The sequence below is a fragment of the Eurosta solidaginis genome, chromosome 5 (assembly GCF_040869045.1).
Source record: "Eurosta solidaginis isolate ZX-2024a chromosome 5, ASM4086904v1, whole genome shotgun sequence".
Taxonomy (NCBI): Eukaryota; Metazoa; Arthropoda; class Insecta; order Diptera; family Tephritidae; genus Eurosta; species Eurosta solidaginis.
In genome coordinates this window covers 185,507,869-185,531,456 of record NC_090323.1, presented here as the reverse complement: position 1 = coordinate 185,531,456, position 23,588 = coordinate 185,507,869, and the positions used below count along the sequence as shown (strand labels likewise).

Here is a 23,588-nt window from a genome sequence, read left to right as displayed (position 1 = left end):
CAATAATCTCGCATAGCACAGCATCTAAATGCGTGTTATAGTGTAAGCAGTCTCTGGAGAGAATCGGGACAGGGAGAAGCATATATCTATATTGGGTCCCAGGGCATATGGGAATAGATGGGAATGAAAAAGCGGATAAACTAGCTAAAAAGGGCGCATCCCTTGAAGCTTGCTCCGTAGACGTCCAAATTAGACTGGGCGAAATTAAACGAAGGCGAGAAGTGCACATGGTCGGCCAAGCAGGAAAAGCGTGGGTTCAAGCGCGGGGCTGTAAAGTGTCGAAGATTATGTGTAGGTCTTACAACCTTAGACTAACGAAGTTGCTTCTATCATTAAAAAGAGAGGACTGTAGACTCATGACGGGTATTCTGACTGTACACTGTTTTCTATCCTCACATGCCTTTAAATTAGGCTTGGTCGGTGATAGCAGATGTAGGAAGAGCGGGCTGGAGGAGGGAATGATCGAGTACGTTCTGTGCTCGTGCCCTGCACTTACCAGGCTAAGACTCCAGCTATTAGGAGTGATAAAGCTGTCAGATCTAGAAGCAGCAAGTGGTTTAAGTCCTCGGAAGCTTCTAGTATTTGCCAAGAGGACGGAGTTATTTTATAACATAGGTCCTGGTTTTTGATAAGGTTTTTCAGTTTGGTCGTTAAAACAAACTTCTGGCACCACTACGGACTCATTCAGTCTATGTGAGGCACTCATGGGCCGGCCAGTTCAACCTAACCTAACCTAATTCCGATACGATTTTAAGATTGTGTCGACATGACACGGTGGCGGCCACCGTGGTATGATGGTAGCGTGCTCCGCCTACCACACCGTATGCCCTGGGTTCACACCCCGGACAAAGACACACCAAATTTTTAGAAATAAGGTTTTTGAATTAGAAGAAAATTTTTCTAAGCGTGGTCGCCCCTCGGCAGTGTTTGGCAAGCGCTCCGGGTGTATTTCTGCCATGAAAAGCTCTCAGTGAAAACTCATCTGTCTTGCAGATGCAGTTCGGAGTCGGCATAAAACATGCAGGTCCCGTCCGACCAATTTGTAGGGAAAATCAAAAGGAGCACGACGCAAATTGGAAGAGAAGCTCGGCCTTAGATCTCTTGGGAGGTTATCACATCTTACATTTATTTTATTTCATCCCCAAAAGTTACAGAAGTGATCAAATAACACAATAACAAATGATATCGAAAACATTTCCAAAATGTTCTCGAATGCTCATTCCACGTTAGAGGAAAACAAATTGTAAGTAAATGCTTCCAAGCACGTAGGACTCTAACCCTGTTTTCCAAAAAATATTGCAGATCCTTCCACGCTGTGTGCAAAACTTAATTAAAATCCGCCAAGCCGTTCTGGCAGAGCTGAGTCTAAAAATAGCTAAACAGTTATTTAATGTTAATCATTTACAGGAGCAGGGTGTTCTCTTTTTTCTTCATATTGTCTTTCTAAGTGCAACTAATCGCTATCCTTCCTTCTAACGTGATTGAATCACAAAGATTAACGTCTGAACATCCGCACATTCAAAATTTCACATTAAAATATTAATAAGCTACAGCAGCGAACAAAAGAAGAGCAGTCGCATTTAAAAATAATGAACAAATTATGCATTTTGTAACTGAAAGCTAAACTGAAACTTTAAGCGCAATCAGCTTTAGTCTAACATTCTTTTTTGACCAAAATAATCACGAAAATTGCCCACTGTGAAATATAGAGAAAGGTCGCATACTGCTGAAGAAGATCCCCCTCTCCTCTCAAACAAAGAATACTAAAAACTAACCTAAAAAAATTAACAAACAAGAAATCTACTTTAAGACACGCAACCGGCAGCTGTTGGACCACAATTCTTGCACGAACTCTGTAATAACAAATAACAAATCTTGAAGCAAATGAAAAGTATAAATGCAACATTGTTGGTGGCGCTGCTGACAGTTCCAGTGAATAAACAAGACAAAGCTACAAAATTCAAACTAACTTCTTACTTAGTGTTTATTTGGTTAACTTGAAATCTCTAAAAGATTCGATGCCAAGTAAGCCAAGAGCCAAAGTACAAAGGCTTAGGAAGGAAGTGAATTAGTTGTCAAACAAAAACTGTTACAACAACAATAGTGTCATCAGTGGATAAATTACGCAAATACAATAAACAAACAAAATGCAATTACAACACCACAATAGGAGCAACAAAAGCAACTACAAACAAAAACTTATATCATCACTGCTCCTTTTAGCCGCCGTCACATGCACACGTGCTGCCTATACCAATGATTTGCCCGATGACCCATCTGACATAACAGAAGACGTAGCTGACACGGACAGTTATAACAACAACAAATATCATCCCAGTAGCAACAAGTATGTCAGTAAATGTAACAAATATCCTCTAGCCGCACTTACCTTCCAACTAAGTGGCAATAACTTACTTTGGCCTTGTGAATCTACCAAGAATATTTACGTTCAATCCGGTCGTTATGTGCCTCGTAATGTGATCGTGACGCGCGCTCAATTACTACGTGATGATGCTTTTGTTGCATTACCACGTTATAAACAGGGTGTACCGTTTACGTTGGGTCGTGTGCAATTGAAGAAGGGTAAATGTGTGGCAAAAATAGCGCCATATCCTTGCTGGGCTATACAAGAGGAGGGCAATTGTCAGGCATTGCAATCGGTAGTGGATATTATTGTGGATTCAAATGTGAGTATTGATAAAAGTACAAGAAATATGTACGTAAAACTTAGTATAGGCTATGGTTAAGGCTATGCGGATGGCGCCAAGTACGTAGGCGGCGCTGTGAGAACTTATCCGACTCGTAGGAAAACCAAGGTAATACCTCGTTAATACATAAATGCCAGTGAGTTTTTGGATCACGAAGAGGTTAGAGAGCTACCCTCTGAAGGAATTTATCTTTAGCTTCCTTTAACTTGAAAAATTTTTCATTCTAGGAGTGGAAGGGGTGGGGATTTCCCAAAAAAAACTTACCCCCAGATTTTTCCGGTGTGTCTACGTCCATTATGAAGTAAGCTTGGGATGTCGTAGAACATCGCACTGTTAAAAGTATCAGCTGAAAGCGCTGCGAGGTACAGAGCATTAGGCCTAGTACCACCCCTTAATGCGATGGTTTTACGCTAGCTCGGAACTAGTGCAATTCGCAGGAGTGCATTTTAGTAGTTTTTGAAATCTCAAATTAAAATTTTTGGATCATTAAAAAAAGTTTAAAAGAAATTTAAATCATATGAGTTTAAGTGGGGATTACCCTTGTTGCTTTAAATGTATGAAAACATTTATTTGAAGCAATTTTTAATTTATAATTTATTTAATAATTTGGGAAAAATTTAAACAACGTGACATCAGGACGGACAAGGCGACAGCTGTTTCTTCAGGGAGTGGGATTTGAACCCGCACTCCTACGATGGTTGAAGTATTACAAACGCATTCAGCCACGTCATGCCTTAGTTGTTGTAAACCTTATCCCAATTGCCTTCTTTGCATATTTTCTTTATGCACTGGACATACATCGTATGTCATCATGTGACAAGAGAAAAAGCTTTGAAGAGATTTACAAGGTATAATCGAAACAGCTGTCGCCTTGTCCGTCCTGATGTCACGTTGTTTAAATTTTTCCCAAATTATTAACGAAATTTAAATCATTTTTAACTAAAAATTGAGTTGAATTGAATAGAAACGAATTGAATTGAATTAAAAGAAAATAAATTTAATTAAATTGAATTGAATTGAATTAAAAGAAAAGGAATTTAATTGATTTGAAATGAATTGAATTGATTGAAACTGACTTCAGTAAAATTGAACTTAATTAAATCACCTTGGTTTTAATTTAATTCAAACACAACCTTTATAATATTTGTCAAAGATCTTCCTACAATGCTTTTAGGTCAACAAATCTTGTTATTCTATCTGTCATAATTAATGAAATTTTAATTTAAAACAAATAACTCATTTTGAAACGAAATACAAATACATGGACAAATTTGTGCGTGTGTGCACGTGTATGTGTGTGAATCACAATCATTTGTGTCATCTTTTCGCCTTGGCCATCCCTACAAGGTCACTGTCACTGTCAATGACAAAGTAAGGACTTAGTTGTTAAGGCTAAAAAAGAATGCCAATATTAAATATGAGGCCATTTGACATCGCAATGAGCAAAGTTTCCCCTTTTGCACCCTACCCAAACCTATTGTAAATAATACAAACATCTAACAAAAATAACAATGGTTGTGACTTAATTTCATGCAAAAAGGGTCTTTTGTGTATGTGCTGCCAATTTTGTGCATATATGTATTTGCCTTTATCTAGCCTGACCGTTGTCGGGTGGTGTTCGTGGTGGCCTCTAGGCATATCCTGTCATCAGTTGCCAGCTGCTGCTAACTGATAATATCTGAAAGGAAACATTGTTTATATACAAATTTATTGAGTTTATTTGAAATTATTTTAAATAAGCATATAAAGCAATATATTGTCTAGCCCTCCTGTGATGTGACTAAAGTACTGAACTTGAAGCAAGTTCGATGAAGATGGCACTGTTGGATTTATGGTCAAGTACCACTTGCTGTAGTAGCTCATCAGCAGTCTGCTCCAATTTAGAGGGTGGCACTCTAAAAATGCTACAAATTACGAATCCTGGGACATGATCTAGCTTCTGTGATTTCAGCATGTATCATTTCGGTTCAGCATGAGGCTCTGGGCCGTTTGGCCTGCACTTTCTTGTATTTTTTTTTTCTGTAATCTTGCTCCTGATAGGGTATTGTACTCCCGCTACAGTTGAGAGGCTATCCGTACCCAGTATCTCCAACTTTATGCTTATTTAAGCACCGACACTGCATAATCCAGCAGCTTAGCCTGCCTCCCTTTGATAATTGTTTATGACAAGAATCCTCTTAGGTGAGCCTGTGCTGAGTTCTGTGTTTTCCGATAGCGCGCTGTGCCACAACGCTGTAGGCTTTACGGTCAAGGTCGCTTCGTGGGATTTTTAAAACCAACGAACAAATATTGCTTCATCGCCTCTTTCCTCCTCTTTTGATGTGTTTTATTTGTATTTTTTTTATCTTTGTGTACATCTGCTTTAAACATAACATAGCATTGATCTTGTTTTTATTTTTATTTTCGGCCTTTGAAAAGTTATATCAAGAAGAATTTCCGAGCTCTAGGCCACACATATATATTAATAATAAAAATGCAATTAATTATACCATATATGTTGTATTTATTTATTTTGTCGATATTTCGATTTCAATTAGAAATCATCTTCAGGGCTGTAAACATAGCATTAAATAAGATAACATAATCTAATATTACATAAAAAAACGTAACATAACATAAAATGGAAAAACAACTTATTGCGATTTATTTCCGGTAAGATTTAGTCCGTGCTTAACATAACATTACAAAACGTAATGTAGGAAAACATAACGTAAAATAAAATTAATAAATACTTGGCACGATTTACCTCTGATTTCTTCGCTTTTCGTTCGATTGGCGTTATGCTACTTTTTCATTTTTCCTCTATTTGGCTGGACGAGACCTATGTACATGCTTTATACCGACTCTGAAGTGCGAAATATCCACTAAGAAGTTTTCATGGCAAAAACGCAAATAGAGTGGAGAATTTCACTCACCTTTTAACTCCCAATTATATTAATCTTGTCTCATTAAATTTTGAATTTAGTCAACACATTTTTTTTATGCAACATGGAATTGTTTGAAGAAGATTTAATAAATTGAATATGTTGATATTTATATTTCAAAAAATTTTGCACGCAGTCAAAAAATTGTTTACATAAACGTCCATATGCAATTTTATTTACTCATATTCATATCGCATCCATACGAATTCGATGCAATCAGCAATTGAACAAATATTTGTATGTTCGAGTTTATAATTTTTTGAAAATATTTTTAGAAAATATCATCCAATCATTGTACATAAAAATCGCTTATTTTAAATTATGAAATACCGACATTTGGTCGAACGTCAACATTAATTCCGACCTGCCACTGTCACTGCCAATATGGCCGAATCGGCTGTTTATCCGTTAACGGGTCAGGCAAATAAACGAACACCCACTCAACCAAACAAATTTACTGGCAGAGCTCAGAATAATGAAATTAATTTGTTTAAGCGATAGTATGTAAATATTTATAATGCAATGTGATAAACATACTTAAGTATGTATGTATGTATAAATGTAGGGTACAGTCCATATAAAAGCAAAGTGTGCAAAACTAAAATTTTATAGGCTAATATAATTGTATAAAATATTATTTAATATAAAATGTTTGCCTCCGCAATTTCACCCGTCAGCAAAATGATAATTTTGCGAAAATCTACTCTTACAATTAAGTAATATTTTAAATCTGCCTACTTATAATAAAAGAACTGCGCGTTCAGAGTCAATAATGTTCCCAGTGGAGAATTTCAATTGAATAAAAAAAGGTGAAAATGATATGATATCATATGCTAAGATATGATAAGGTGATGTGATGCGATCACGGAAAAAACAAAGTTTTCGTTTGTTTACAGAAAATTTAATGGTGGAATCAAATATAATAAAACGTAGAGATTAATGTTACAATTAATATTCTTATCAGCGTAAAGCATGACGTCGTAACTAAGTGATGTGTTCACTTACAACAGCAACAACAACAACTTTATAAGAACGAAGGGGTGAGTACGTACCAAGTACTCCAGAAGTTCGATATGTAAACATACAGGGCTGGGACTAGAGAACTAATGTTTTTAACAATGTCCAATAAAGTGAACTAGAGCTCGCCCAGGGGTTGAAGTAAATCGGTTTCCAAAGCGGTTACAACCGTTACCGAAAAGTTATTGTTTTATTATCGGCTTAGTATCGATAGCAAATTATTATCGTCGGGCTATCTGCTTCCTATTGATTTTAAAGGTTTTTTATCGATGTTTCAGCGATTTTATATTGAAGTTTTATCGGTATTTCTTTCATAATTTAATTTGTGCTTAACCGTTTAAGCGGTTACCGTTGTGCCTCCTGGCGCCAATTGGTAACACCGAGGGCGTTTAAATCGTTTTCACCAAATCCTTTCAGCAAAGTGGGGGCCGCCTTTTCCTCTGCTTCGGTGGCGTCTTCCGATAAAAATTCATAATTGCTAGCAATCCTATAATAAATCAATAAACTTTCGATATAATATAAAAGTTATATAATTTTTATTAATTTTTTTTGGTGGCAAATGAGCAACTTTTCAATAAAAAGGGATATATTTTCGATAGCTGTTTGATAAAAAACCGTTATCTTTTCGATAACAAATCAATTTTTTCGATAGATAATCAGTAATTCTTCGATAATGAATCATTTTCATAATATATGGATAAATTATCAAGCATTGCACTTTTCGATAACTAATCCATAACAGATAACAAATTCGAAAACCAATCAATAACTTTTCAATAACAAACCGATAACACATCTATGAAAACATTTCCTTTCCTTCCAATTCCTTTCCTTTTTTCCTTACATTACCTTGTTTCTTTGTTCCACATCTTTATCTCCCTTTCACTTTACCTGACTCAATTCCTTATCTATCCCTTTTCCACTCCTTCATCTTTTTCTTTTCAGTATCCTTTCGCTTCCCATCATAATTATTCACGGTCCACCCTTTACCTTTTTTCTTTTTCTTTCTTTTCTCTTCCTGTACTTCTTGGTCTCCTTTTTTCTCCTTTCACATATTATTTTCGACTTCTCACTATCCCCTTACCTAACTGCCTTCCACCTGTTTCTAATTTACTTATCTTTTATTCTCCCTTACCACCATCTTCTCGCTACCTCTTCCCTTCTATCCTTTCTGCATTTACCTCTTCTTCTCCCACTCATCTCCCTCATAAATACGATCACTTTAGCAAGTATTTGATATATCCTTGAAATATTTTCGAAAAAAGCTAATAAAATTAAGAGGGCGTAGTATTTTATTTTTGTATCCAATCCTGTTCAAAAAGTGGCTTGCTGTTTTAAGAAGTTTCACCCCTTTTCTTTTCAAACTCCTTGCCTATTTATCTATTAGATTTGATAGCACATCGCTTGATCACACGAATGATCTCTGATGAAAATTTTTTTATTAATAAAGAACCAACCACAGTTTCATATTTTTTTGGTGATGATGTGATGCGATATCTTATTTTTTCTTTAGTAGTTTTCAAGATCCAACAAAGTTTTTCCCTTTGTATGCAATTCAATTTCTTTTAATTTATAGGAATTCAACAATACAATTTTGAAACATCACACGATACAGTTTATGATGTATTTATATTTGATATCATATCGGATGATCACGCGAAACTTCTTATGTATGATATTTTACACTTGATATCACATCGCTTGATGAAACTAAAGATCCCATGATATTATTTTTGTTAATGAAAAACTTATTTTTTGGGAGAATATATTCACTATTTGATAAATGTGATATGATATTGTGATTTAAGTAGATTGCAAAAACCAACCAAAATTTTCTTTAAGCATGTCTCACGTACATTTTTTCAGCTGATTTCCCATCAACTTCTTTTCATTTGAAACTTTTCCATTGTATCAGGGTTTGCTATGGGCTTTAGATGTAGGACTAGTCAATACATTGGAGCAACCGATACGTCGTTGTGGACCAAAAATCGTAGCAGTCAATACGGCAGACAATAAAGTTGTCAAAAGCATTGATTTAAGTGATATGGTAACAGCAGAGTCACGTTTACAATTTATGGTCGTTGACTATTCTAAGGACAATAAGCCTTTTGTGTGAGTAAAAACTTTGAAAGTTTTCCAATAAAAAACAAACAAAGCAATCTATTTAATTTCGCAATTAACAATACACTCATTCTCATCCCATCCTTTTTTTACCACCACCACACAGTTACGTAGCCGATGCAGGTGCACGCAGTATACTCGTATATGATATCGCTGCCGGTAAATCGTACCGCATTGTTTTACCCAAAGCCATAACCCCAACGACCGATGTATTGTATATGGCACCCATCATTAATGCGGATGGTACTTCAACAATTTACTTCACTTACCTCAGCTCACCGCGTTTGTACTCGATTCGAGGAGAATATTTGCGTGTTGGCCAAGGTGCCGGTTCGATAGTGGATGTAGGCGCCAAGCCATATGGCAAACAAATCGTTTTACTTGGCGCAGATGGTGGTACCAATCTATTCTTGCGTTACAAAGGCGAAAATGATATTTATATGTGGAATACGGAGACATGTTTTAAGGCAACCAATTTGCAGGATGTACAGCATGGTGGTGATTGTCGTTTGGCGACGCAGGTTTGTTAGAATTTTATACATTTATATATTTACGTCGGATTAAAGTGTTAAATGGTTTGTCTAATTTGCGATTACCTTATTTCATTGTTTAAAGGTGCTGCCAGGACACAAACGTTTCATGTGGGCATTGGAGAGTAACTTCCATGATTTTATTTCGGAGCGTACGGGTTGTAATGGCGCTTCAATTGTGCTACATCCTGTTGTACGTGACAACGAAGCCTGATAGCGCCAGAGGAAATAGGGTAGTGTAGTTTAAGAGACATAATTTATTTTTCTACTAATACTTTTTTAAATTAATATTTTTTGTAACATTAAATGTATTGCTGTTTTGTTTACGATTGTTAAGCGAGGGAGTAGTGAGGAAATGTTCCGGTTATTATTTGCTCTCGCGCTTATCAATCGGTACACCGCACAGAAAGTGTTTTCTTCTCTTTCTTAACTTTGCTATTTTCTTCCTTTCAACCTCACTCGTTTCTTTTTCAAATACCTCTCTCCATCATTCACTGTTTTAGGTCCTATTCTTAACTTTTACTCACTCCATAGTAAAAGTGCTCTGGTCTGAAAAAATAAAAATACTTCTTCATAATTTTCGCTTTCTACTTTAATACGGAATTCTCTCCTTGCACACTTTACTCATTTTTTTCTTAAGTCTATCTCTTTTTATCTCACACACTTTTAACTCTCTCCCAAAGTATTTTTAGCCCCCAATACTCTCCCGTATTTGCAATGGGATTGCGAGCTAAAATTTTAATTGCGAGTGTATTGATGAGAACGAGAGCATGATCAGCAGTAAGGTAGGAAAATCCTGCGCAATATTTAAAGAGAAAAGAGGGTTCCTAATACTTCATAATTTATGTATTTAAATGGAACAAATATCGCCAATTGATAAAAAAATTATATCGGGGGCTTCGGCCAAGATAAAAATCGACTATGGTTGATGAACGGCATCTGCTTGGATTAAATTTTTTATTGAAATAGCAGAAATACTATCGGAGAACTTTAGAAACTATTGCCAATGGGCGCACCCCTTTTAGAAAGATTTCTAAAAAATGTGGATGTCGGTTGTTTCCTCACTTGAGATTGGGACCTATGGTTAGTCAAGGCAGTGGTCAAGCCTCTATACCAAAGCGACCGCCGTCATCTGTAAAGTATGTAAGGTAGTTCTTTCCTATTTTTAAATCAATCATGAAATATTTCTCATAGGGCATCTTAACACTCATAGGGTAACGCGTACCTCGCGTATCTCGCTATCGACAAAATGTACTCTCCATCATTATGACGCTAGTTTGGCTGAGTGGTGCCATTCCTACCTGCTTTCTACATTTCACTTTCTATTCAATATGTTTCACTTTTAAGTATAAGTTTCTCTCCCAACCTTTCTGTTATCTTCACACAACTAACTCTGTATTTTCACTGTACTTTTATTTTCTCGCAATTGTTTAATCAAGGCCTTATTCTTTTAAGCAAAAAAAAAATATTTCAGGGCTCTTCAAATTTTTTCCACTTTTAATTTTATTCATTATTTTATTTTAAATTTTGTGGAGTTAACTTTTTTTTACTAAATATACATGATTAACATTTTTATTTAAAACAAAAAGAAGATATTTATGATTTTAATTTGCGCGTAGATATCTACCCGATATTGAAAGTCTCATTTCAAAGTTAGGCGAACGATCTACATAGAGAAGAGTACACCGTTCCAAAGAGGTGTTTTCTCTTTTTTACTCTAAGGCAGATGTGTTAGAGAGAGTGCGATGATCGCGCACATCACTTGATGCATGTTGTTGTTGCGATAGGAACACTCCCCGGAGACCTTGCGGAGTGTTATCGAGTTGATGGTCCTTTGCCGGATGATCCGGTACGTTCCGGTACCAAGCTCGACCATCTCGGGAACGATTTGTTATGACCACATGCGACCTTCTAAGCCATACCCCCCTCCCACCCCCTATATCCATGAGGAATTCGGGGTCGCCAGAGCCTCGGCTGGTAATGAAACAGGATTCGCCATGGATAGGTGAGGTTGACAATTGGGTTTAGAGAAGCTGTATATTGCGCTGGGAACCTGAAAAGGTTGCGCTACACAACCCCTTGAATCTGGTATTTTAGTCGCATCTTACGACAGGCATACCTACCGCGGGTATATTCTAACACCCTAACCCGCTGGGGGGATCAATTGATACATCGTTTTGCGTAGTTCATTCGCTTATAAAAAGCAACAAGACAAAATCGTTTGTTATTATTTTTTTAATGCGCAAAATGGCAAGCAAATGGTTTATAAAATACATTGTATTTGCGCAAAAGGGTTGGTCAAAATAAAATATTTTCCTTGTGCGCATTGAAAGAAACCAACAAACGATCTCTGCTTGTTGCTTGTTAACAACATTCGTCAACATTGCGAGCGACGCACACAATAGATGTTGCTGCGCCAAATGCTGAGCGACTACTAAACTAAAGAGAATAAAGCTGGAGTCATTGGTGCCGTATAGCTGGAGACATTGGTGCTTTATCGGTAACCGTATCGGTAACCTTTTAACAGCTGATTCGACCAACCTTATGAGAATCAATGCAATCGATTATTGGTGCCGCTAAGGTCGTAACCGTATCGTAGCCAACCAATTGGGGTTTGGTTTACCGTCCGAACGATAAACAGCTGATTACGTTAGGGATACGACTACAGCGATACGACAAACGGCACCAATGACTCCAGCTTATGTCGTATCGCTGTATCCGTATCCCTAACGTAATCAGCTGTTTATCGTTACGACGGTAAACCAAAACCCAATTGGTTGGCTACGATACGGTTACGACCTTACCGGCACCAATAATCGATTGCATTGATTCTCATAAGGTTGGTCGAATCAGCTGTTAAAAGGTTACCGATAAAGCACCAATGTCTCCAGCTTAAGAATACGTGTGAATTGAGTGTGCGCAATTGTGCCACAATATGCGGACGTCTGCTCTAAGTGGTCGCCTTGGAGATGTTGATCAGAGGTGAATTTCCCAACGCGATGACGACGACGGTGACTAAATGGCCAGAGTCATGTTGATGGACTATCAGACTTAACAAATTGGCACTAACTACGCGGTTCCACAATGAATTACTGGTCAACTTAGTACTGAGGTTTCAAAGAACTAAATGATCAAAAATTTTCTGCCCGAGTCAACAAGATTTTGGGTTCATTCCAAGGGAGCTATCGAGCAACTCTGGCGGACGTTATTTTGGGAATTTCATAGTCACGTAAAAGTTATCGCTTACGAAGAGGCGGCATCAGCGTTACAAGGCCACCGTTGCATAATTTTACGCAGTCTACGCCGTATGTAGGTTAGAAGATGTGGCTTGGAATGATATATCAATTAAATCGAGGGCTATTATCAAGAGTGTCCAGTGGTGGTGCAAAAATGACAATGAAATGACTATATGGATTGTGGGATGTAAGGATCATGTTATCAAATATTCAATAAATAACGGGATATCTCACGTGGAGCTTGAACCGTTAATGATGAAACCTTGATTAGATAGTGTCTTAATCTACAGTTAGGTAGCTATATAATGCAGAAAAAATATTGCTTGATTAAAGAGATAAGGCTTTTAGTTACTGGTTCGTTTGTGTACGGATAACTCCCAATTTCACCTCGAAGGGTTAATTTTGGATGTAAAATTGTGGAATAATATTTAAGTGGCTACCTTTGCCAAAGAGGATAAATATAATAAAAGACGTCACTCGTTACTTTGCGTAATGTTTTGGTTAGGGTAATCTGAGGGTTTTTTTTTGGGAGAGATGTGCATAAATGTCTTCTATACATTTCGTGGGGTATTTGTGTTCATTTTTCCGAAATTGTTTTGAAATTTTGCTTCTTTCAAAAGATGTACACAAAGTTCGGTTTTGTCGATAAATCGATTAACCCTCATAGAGCCTGAACCGACAATGACGAACGTAGAATCAAATTGTGGATTGGTCTATATCTAGGTACCTATGCACAGCAAAAACAATATATTTTTAAATTTTGCTTGGTTCAAGAAATATACACAAAATACGGTGGAACGTTGAATCAAAATGTGTGTTAATCTAGAGTTAGGTAGCTATATAAGGCAAAAACAAATGTTTCTAAAATCTTGATTGGTTTAAGAGATATAGGTCAATTCAGGTACTGGCCCTTAAACGCTTAATCACTTTATGACCACCAAATCCTATCGAAAACGAGCATAAATTATTCCTAAAGAACCAAAGGTTTCTTTTTTCCAGAGAAGATGATATTTGTTAAAATAAAATCTTCTAAACGTAATCTGGTTTTAGGTTATAGGTTAAGTTGAACTGGCCGGTCCATGAGGACCCCACATAGACTGATTGAGTCCGTAGTGTTACCAAAAGTTTGCTTTAACGACCAAACTGGAAAACCCTATCAAAAACCAAGACCTATGTTATAAAATAACTCCGTCCTCTTGGCAAATACTAGAAGCTTCCTAGGACTTAAGCCACTTGCTGCTTCTAGATCTGACAGCTGTATCACTCCTAATAGCTGGAGTCTTAGCCTGGCAAGTGCAAGGCACAAGCACAGAACGTGCTCGATCGTTTCCTCCACCAACCCGCACTTTCTACATCTGCTATCACTGACCAAGCCTAATTTAAAGGCATGTGACGCCAGAAGGCAGCGTCCAGTCAGAATACCCGTCTTGAGTCTACAGTCCTCTCTTTTTAATGATAGAAGCAACTTTGTTAGTCTAAGGTTGTAAAACCTACACATAATCTTCGACACTTTACAGCCCCGCGCTTGAACACACGCCTTTCCCGCTTGGTCGATCATGTGCACCTCTCGCCTTCGCTTAATCTCGCCCAGTCTAATTGGGTCGTCTACGGAGGAAGCTTCAAGGGATGCACCCTTTTTAGCTAGTTCGTCCGCTTTTTCATTCCCATCTATTCCCATATGCCCTGGGACCCAATGTAGATGTATGCTTCTCCCTGTCCCGATTTTCTCCAGGGACTGCTTACACTCTAACACGCATTTAGATGCTGTGCTATGCGAGATTATTTCATTAATTGCTGCTTGACCGTCAATATAAAAGTTAACACGATTGCAGGTTAGGTTTTTTTCTTCCAGGGTTTCTACTGCTTTGGTAGCGGCTAATATTTCAAGCTTAGAAAACGCTACAGTAATCCGGCAGCCTGTAGGATCTGTTTATTTCCGGATCAGCAAAGTATACAGCAGACCTACTCATTCCACTACCTTGGAACCATCTGTGTATACATGTATCGCTTCCTCCCGCCTTTTGCGCACCCTTGCGCCAACCGTCCACCTCTATTGTGGCCTTAAGATCTCCCTCGAAGCGCAGATAGAGAATCAGGTAGTATGTTCGCCTTGTGATTGATGACGCTGTACTACTATGGTCATATGGTAGGCGCTCAAGCTGTTCCGAGACACCGAGCCTGGTTGCAGTTGTTAATGCTATGGTTTTTTTTACCAGGGGTACAGGTAGAATGTGCACAATGGCATACAGTGCAGCCATCGGGGTTGTTTTCAGGGCTCCCGTAATGCTAAGCATCGATAGTCTGCATACCCCCTCTAATTTTTTGAGGTCATTCTTTTGTGGCATGTTTTTTTTTTTGTGGCTTTCCACAAAACAAGAACTCCATAGTATAGAATAGGGCTTACAATCGCTGTAAAAACCCAATGAGAAAGAGAGGGCGATAAGCCCCACGTACACCCCAGCATTCTTTTACATGCATATAGTGCCGCTGAGGCCTTCTTCACCCTCTCCTCCACGTTGAGCTTCCATGACAGCTTACTGTCTAGGATGATTCCTAGATATTTTGTGCAAGGTTTTTCCTGTAAAGTCACCCCTCCTAACTTAGGCCTGAACCAATTTGGGGCCTTGTACCTTTTTGTAAACAAGACCATATCCGTCTTCTACGCATTGACTTTCAACCCGACATTAGATGCCCAGGTATGAATATCACGAAGCGCCCGATCCATCAAAGAAATAATCGTTGGAAGGCACTTCCCACTTATGACAATTGCAACGTCATCTGCGTAAGCCGTAAGTTTTACGGGTCCCTCATCGAATCGCCTGAGCAGTTGGTTGATGACCAGCGTCCACAGCAGAGGTGAAGGCGCCCCTCCCTCTGGCGTGCCTCTGTCCACTGATTTCGTGGTCTCGTACAATCCCCATTGTGATTTAATCTTCCTGCAATTTAACATGCAGCCGATCCATCTGATTAAGGCAGGATATACTTTAATGTAACTAAGACCATCCATAATCGCCCATTTTGCAACATTATTGAAAGCCCCGGCTATGTCCAAGAAGACTCCTAGACATACTCCTTATATTCCAGGGATTTCTCTATGCTAATTACCACCCTATGCAATGCGGTGTCTACCGACTGTGTGTGGAGAGCAGCTTTACATCCACGTTGGACTTTATGTACACATCTATCAGCCTCTCAAAGCTTTTGAGCAGAAATGATGTTAAGCTAATGGGTCTATAGTCTTTGGGATACACGTGACCGATCTTTCCCGCCCTTGGTAGGAAAGCTACACGAGCAGTTCTCCAAGAGTGCGGTACATGATTCATCTTTATGCATACATCGAATATTATTTTAAGCCATTCCACGACCGCCATACTTGAAACTTGTAGCATGGCCGGAAATATACCGTCTGGGTGATCGAAGTGTGAGTGATGTCTGCTGGCTCTTCTAAACCGTCTCCCAATTGGAAATGTGTATCGAGAAGCACCTCACGGGATTCCTCACTATTATGTGACCATTCCTTTCTCTCTTATTAGTCCCTGGACTGTTTCCCCTTGCTAGGACTTTTTTCAACCATGCTGTTTCGTTGGAGCACTCTATGTCCATAGAGAAACTTTTCCACGAAATTCTCTTCGCCCTAATTTGGGTTTATTAATGTACAGTTTTTTTTACAGATATTTCACTATATGTGTTTTTCATTGCACTTAAACTAAATTAAAATTTTAAATTAAGGTTAAAACAAAGCTGCAACTTAAAATTATATTTTTGGCACACAAGATCTATCCAAGCAAGTTCCTGGGATGCAAGCAGCCTTAGTATAACTATAACAAGTATTTTTTGGACAAGTGTACGTATTCATTTTCCCGTTAATACACTTGTGATAGATTTGGCAACTGCTTTTCGATTGCTTTAAACAATTATCTGCACAGATACCCCTCGCTGTGGACGTTGAATCATCCGTGGTCGGTGAAGTGCTTTGACAACCATTTGCTGGCTTTTGAATATTACATGTTAAGCCATCACCACATGTGATCATTAAAGCATGACCATCCGTTTCACTGTTCAAGCAAATGTGAACATCATTATTGACGCAAGCAAAATCACCATCTATTGAACAATCTTGACTTGAAATGCAAGCAAATGTGCAACACTATGAAATAGCAAAATTATACAAATTATTTTTGTTAGTATTTCGTTTTTTAATTCATTTTATTTAACTCGCTGTCATACCATCAAAATGAGAAAAAGCGCAAACTTCATATTTTAGACCAATTTGTTACAAAAATTATTTATTGTTTAAACCAATTCCTTCTTTGATTAGTTGACTGAAATTTATGTTGATCGCCGTGAGTTTATAAACGAATTTTCTCAATGCCGTTATCAATTTATTTATTAAATTTGATAAAATTAATCTGCACAATAATTTCAAAAGCCTTTATTATCTTTTAATTTGTGGAATTGATTAAACAGCTTTAGTTTTTGCAATGCGCATTGGTAAGATGATTTTCGAATTTACTTCAAGGACGTCGTATAAATATTTGTATATATACAGAGAAAACTCTCCTAACGGACACTTTAATTAGGCGGACACCTCCGTTGGCCGGATTGTTTTTCATGCACCAAGATTTAGGTAAATTTTTCTAGAACAACACTCCCTGTCTGCGTGCGGCCAGGACAGTTATTTGCTATATAATGCTAATAACACTCCGACGTTGAGCAACACCGCAAGCTCCGTAGGGATTGAGAATGCATTGGAAACCAAACGAGGCTCCAGACAAGACGACTCTCTTTTGTGGGATTTCTTTAAAATAATGCTGTAGAAGATAATTCTAGCAGCAGAACTTAACCGTGATAAATAAGCGTACAATTCCCATTGCATATGCTGATTATATTGATATTATTGGCCTTAACAAACGCGCTCTGAGTTCTGCCTTCTTTGGATTAGATAAAGGGGCAAAAATGTGGGTATTGCGGTGGAAATGAGGAAAAGGCGAAGTACTTGGTGTCAGCGAGGAAAGAATTGGCTCATTCGCGCCTTGAAAGTCACAACACTGTTGACGGATATAAATTCGAGACTTTGAAGGATTTCGTCTATTTGGGAACTAGCAAAAGCCATGGGAGTTTTGAAATCAAACGTAGAATCACTCTTGCCAACAAGCGCTGCTTTGGACTGAATAGGCAATTAAAAAGTGAAGTCCGCTCTGGACGAACAAAAAACACCTCTACAAGTTGCTGATGTATGGCTCGGAATCATGGTTCCTTTCGAGAGAAGATGAAGTGCCTGGAAGATTTATGTTACTGTCCGTGGTGTCGACAGTAAGTATCAAAGGAGTATAATGATGAGCTGTTTGAGCTTTATGATGATAGTGCAGCGTCGCTGGCTAGGTCATGTTATCTGAATGGATGAAGATGCCATGACCAAGAAAATATTTCAGACGACATCGTAGTTTGGAAGCAGAGGAAGGGGAAGACCTCCACTGTTGCTCTTAATTGGCACCAGTTATCGCGAAGCACAGATAGCTGGCTTGACTTGTTACGATATAGCTAAGGCAATGTCCCTTGGGGGACACCTTCCTTGGGGGACACCTCTCTTGGTCGGAAAAAAGTTGGCTGACGGTGAGTGTCTACCCAATTGAGGTTTCATTGTTATTCCAAAATAATATTTGACGTCAGTTGCTACCGAATGCTGAGAGTTGAATTGACACTGGTAAAATGTTTTAGCAGATTGCTGAGTGACAGAAAGGCCACAAAGGAGTGGGCGAGGACGATTACTCAAAGAAAGGAGAGAAGGGTACGCTAACCTGTTACTGAAAAATGGAGATTGCCCAGAGGCTGTACTACTACGGAAGCCATGGAATCCAGGTAACGAAGGAGACTCATATCATCTGATATATCTCCTATTTCCCGCAGCCAAGACACTTCCTACTCCAATGAACTTGAAGCTATCACTCACCAAGTCTTCTTATTTACAACATGGACGCGGCAAATGCATCCACGACGATGGCATTCACTAATGATCGACATTTTGGCGATCATGTAGCTGCATTTGTACCTTGCAGCCACTTATGTCCTATGCCCCTCCGATATGGTCGCCGAGCTTAAAAGAAACGCACTGGAGGAAGCTGCAGGCAGAACTTTCACGGGATGTCTTCTTACTTATATCGTTGAAACATCACCTACGCAGTGAGGTGGGAATAGTCCTTAAAGGAGAATACTCAGACAACTGAGCTTACTTTCTGTTTACCCAACCAACTCAAAGAGAATGAGCACGTTACCATAAAGTGGCATCATTCCCCTATGTAAACCTTAAAAGAGCTTTGCGTCATGAAGCCTAGAAAATCTCTAGGGCTTGACAGAAGACCCGCGGTGGCAAATTTTTCAAAGCCAAAATCTTGTCCACGAAATAGATACCAGCACGGCTAGTTCTCATTCCAAAGGGCAAAGTAGACCCCAACTCTCCATCGTGTTTCCGCTTACTGTGTATGTCTGGCGACAAAAGTTATGGAAAGCCTTCTAAATCAAAGCGTTACGGCAGCAATAAAGGATGAGGAAGTACTATTTTACCACCTGCTAGCTGGCACATCTTATCTTAACCAGATCATATGTAACATAAATATATGAATGCTTTAACACGGGTTTTAGCTGGCAAAAGAAAAACAGAAACTGCTGTCCTCACAAAGTAGCCGATCCCCATAAACATTATTATGACGGATGGCGACCAACAAATATTAACACTCAGTTCTACGAAATAGTTCCTGCGAAACGACTACACCTTCTATAGCGAATCTGGGTTGATTATTTGATTATTACTAGATTCGCACTCTTTACCTATTGTAGTGCTGGAATTTGGGTGCATGTAATGAAATACTGTAAGTACTTCTCATATATAATTCTTGCAAAACGAGAAGATGTTTGCCTAGCCCATTGGCATGACGTAAACATAAAGCCCACATAGAGCGCTTCCTTATCCGAAGTAATGCTAAACACAGGTACACCTACAGAAAACATAGTAGGCTGTGTGAGGTTAGGTTTTAGTGAGTAGCCCCTCAAAAGAAGAAGTGACCCTGATTCTGCAAACATCACGCGGGTGATGCTTAAAAATCCTGGCCAGTGCACCAAGTGTTTACTCCTTCAACGATAATAAAACTCTAAAAATACTCAAAAATTTCAAAAAATGCACTTTTATTTTTAAAAGATGATCTTTATTCAATTATCCAATTTTCAATTTTGACACGCACCAAAAACACAAGATGCAATAGTCGCACTAAAATGAGTTCCAGATGGACATTTATGATGACGTTTATTTCCATTCACCGCTGAACAATAATAATAACTGCTACAATCCTCTAGATCGGCATTCAAACCCACTTCAGTGCATTTGCTCTCCATCGAAGTGGTAGGTATTGAGTTCGATGTACCATTACCGTTATCAGTTGAATTTGTGATTGGCCTTGAAAGGGGAGCTTCCGTCGATATAATACCTTGACGACAGAAGTAACCATCGAATACTTCACCATCTGAGCACCGATACAATGTTGGATATAAAACGCGTTCATCCTGATTCGAAAAGGCTTTACAAATATAGAAAATATTTGGGTTCGTAGGCCAAGCATGAGCTTCACCAGCGCTTAAACATTGGAACTGCCTATTCATGCATGTCACATCACCCAAGGCTAACGAACATTGTCCAGTTGCCGCATCGAATGCTTTTGTGCCAGCACATTCTACAGTCACCGAAACGAGTGTGGCTCCGGCTAAGTAGCACATATGATATTTTTGACAATCGTATGGATCAGGAAAGACACCATGTGATGTACATGGGAAATTACCGTCCACTGCAAAAGGATGACATGGACCAGTTGTATTGCTGCACATACCAAGAAGCGAATTACAGTAGAAACCATTTTGTGTGTCACATGTTTCGACTGGAATATTTACCCAACCGCTTGAGTGTCGTACGCAGGTTGAAAGTAGCTCGCATGTTTCACAAATGGTGCCGGGTGATTGGCGTCCCGCACAGGTATTCGACTCACGTGGTTCGATACGTGCCTGCACTGATGAAGAGCATAAAAGCCATAAGAAGGTGGAGAGCTGTAGAAAAAGGGAAGAAGAAACGTTGATATAAGTAAAAGAAATAGCTGGTTTGACAAAATTTAATTACGTTAATAAGTTCTGCAAATAACTGACTTTCTCATCATTTGGGAGATAGACTCCTTGCTGCACTGAGAACGATTTTTAAACGAACCTAGAAAATACGAGTACCAAGGGATGATATGCATTCTTAAAAATACTCTACGGGAAATCTATTGAGTTATTAAGGCCATCTCAGTTTAAATTCAGAGGTCGTCGGCTAGTGAAATAATGATTCGTACTCTTTTCACGCATGCCTATATTCGTTAGTAAGCCTATATTCGTCGCAACATCAAAGGAGGTTATTGTTTATTTGCGCATTTCAAAAAACATATTTTGCAAATAAACGCTTATGAGTGTTAACGAACATGTGTGCATATGTCTCTCGTCGTACTTTGTAAATCAACGACTAAACCACTTACACTACAATGATTTTACTCTAAGTTTCACATTTCATTTACCTCGGGTTTAAACGCATCGCTTACGTCGTGGGAAGTGGTCAACGCTACCCCGGTAAACTTAGTATGCTTGTAACGTTATTTTCCTTAGCGAAGAAAGCCCTTTGATGTAAAGACTCACGGCAGCAATAGAAATAATGGGAGGGATAGTAAATCCCCAGCATATTTTCCGGTGAGCGCACTGTACAACATATTCGAGCTGAAATGGTAGTAGCAATCAAATAAGACGAGGCAGCTCTTCTCCAAGCAGGACATCAGAGGCAGCTCCGATAAATTTAAGCTAAGAAAGGGAAAAAGGATTCATAATTTTAATCTTAACCGACTTAACCGCAGCATTTGAAGTCACCTTCGTTTTAATTGATTCCTCATACTTTTTTAGTCAATTTCTTATGCGTATTTTTAAACCAGGAACTTTAAATATCTTAAACTTCTTAAAGTGATACCATGGCCCATGATGGGCCTTCTTGCGTCATACTTATGCTTATCAGTTAGGTTGCGACCGTAACAGAAAAAGTAGGAAGTGCCAGTTAGAGAAAGAAACTGTTGAGCATGTTCTGTGCTCGTGTCTTGCGCTCCCGCAATCAAGGCTCCAGCTACTAAGGGCAACGGAGCTGCCAGATCTCAAGACAGCAATTAAGCTGAGTCCAAGAAAACTTCTAGTAATTGTCAAGAGAATAATTGGGGTTTTTGAGTTTGGGGCCGTCCAACAAATTCTGATAACACACTTGGCTTATTCAGTCTTTATAAGGTCTTCATTGACCGGCCAGTTCAACCTAACCTAAAGTGATTTAGTTCACATTGATCTCTAGTGCTTACGAAATTATTAGTCGATACCGATTGTTGTTGTTGTTGTATTAACGATAAAGACACTGCCCTAAGGTTGTAGGAACTGCTACCGATGTTAATGGCTCTTTGCCGGATATAGATCCGGTACGTTCCGGTAACAAAGCACAATTTAGGTACTACCCCGATCATCTCGGAAACGATTAATATGACCACATTAAACTTTCTAGGACATAACGCCCCCACCCCTAGTTCCAAAAGGAACATGGTGTCACCAGAGCTTCACCTGCTAAATATGTGTATGATACATTCATATTTGTAACAGGATTCCCCTCGCGTAGGTGAGGTTGGCAATTGGGTTGCGGAAGCTTTGAAGCTATAAAGCTTTGTATTGCGCTTATCAACCCCTTTGAATCCAATTACTGACACTGAGCTTAATTCTTATCTTTGTAGTATTCCCACAGCTATAGATGTAATCGCCCTTTTAATGAGCTACCATCAGCCGGACACGGTAATGGGGAAACGATTTGATTTGAGCTCGTTGAGCCTTCTATGCCACTTTACCAGCTCTTTTACTAAGGAAGTCTCGCAATGTTTATTTTACCAGGCGTGTTTTAGGAGGGATATTCTGAGGTTCAAGAAAAATCATCTTGCAGAACGTTTATTTTAAGTTGCATACAAAACATGAAACCTCCGAAATCGGCATTGGCTCTGAGTCGACTCTTCATATTTGCTACATTAGGAGCCGTACTTTAGGCAGAAACATATAAAATGCGAGGCGAAGAACAGTCCGACTTTTGGTACGAATACTAAATTTCGTTATTATTTTCCATTTCCCTTTGGGTAGCTTTGCTGATAGTCGCTGCCACGTATACATCTTACCAATTCCTTACGAATATGAAACTTACCAAAATTATTGATTGTGTGTCGGGCAACGCCATGGTAATTTTAGTCAATGTAGCTTCTCCTATTAGGACTTCAGGTTTTTTTTTCAAATCGACACTTTGAACACACCACTTACTTTTGTTAATTTAGTACAAAATTTTGATCTCTTTTTTTCCAGAAACAAAATTTATAAAGAGATCTTTCTATCTCCAAACCTTTCACTACTCTAAAATAGATTTTTGAAAATGCTCCATATAAAAGCTACAAATTTGTGTCATCTTTTACTGATTGAGATATGTTCATTGATATGTGTACATACACTGGGGATGTTACGAAAGCTAGCTGACCGAAACCGTAGGTGGCATTGAAGCTTTAAAATAAGATTTATCGGAGCTTGTAAATAAAAACTCAAGCAGAAGTCGGAGGATTTAGTTGCTTTGGAACCGTAGGTGTACACGTAAATCACATCTTCTTCTATTCCGCACCTTGTGTCTCTCTTACAACACTATTGTGGTTCTAAGATCCCAGCAACTCGCGTGCACGATATCCGCTCTGTTCGCACAAGGTTGAATGGCGTTAATATTAATATGGTTGGACACCTCGCGCTCAAGTTGCCCAGTGACAATACGCTTGAGACGGATTAAGTTTGCCGCTGCGCTCGTGTTGCTTCATTTTGACGCTTTGCTTGCGCCATAAGGTTACAAATAAACGCCTAGCCGCTTTGAAGCGACCGAAGGGTTTATGTAAATCAGCCTTTAGTTGCATTTCGTAGCTTCATGGCTATGTGGTATGGGTAGAA

At 38.7% G+C, this 23,588-nt stretch overlaps 2 protein-coding genes across 2 annotated transcripts; one reads left to right on the top strand and one right to left on the bottom strand.

Annotated features, from left to right (window-relative positions):
• Window positions 1-1,882: 1,882 nt before the first annotated feature.
• yellow-g (L-dopachrome tautomerase yellow-g) lies at window positions 1,883-10,768 on the top strand. The gene is made up of 4 exons (XM_067786699.1): window positions 1,883-2,687; window positions 8,565-8,761; window positions 8,877-9,291; window positions 9,386-10,768. Exons 1-4 carry the CDS (start codon window positions 2,148-2,150, stop codon window positions 9,512-9,514), a joined length of 1,281 nt encoding a protein of 426 aa, XP_067642800.1. The 5' UTR covers window positions 1,883-2,147; the 3' UTR covers window positions 9,515-10,768.
• Window positions 10,769-19,713: 8,945 nt separating this feature from the next.
• LOC137253959 (uncharacterized) lies at window positions 19,714-23,003 on the bottom strand. The gene is made up of 2 exons (XM_067791562.1): window positions 22,813-23,003; window positions 19,714-20,624 (listed from the first exon to the last, which is right to left on the bottom strand). Exons 1-2 carry the CDS (start codon window positions 22,843-22,845, stop codon window positions 19,755-19,757), a joined length of 903 nt encoding a protein of 300 aa, XP_067647663.1. The 5' UTR covers window positions 22,846-23,003; the 3' UTR covers window positions 19,714-19,754.
• Between the last annotated feature and the right edge of the window lie 585 nt (window positions 23,004-23,588).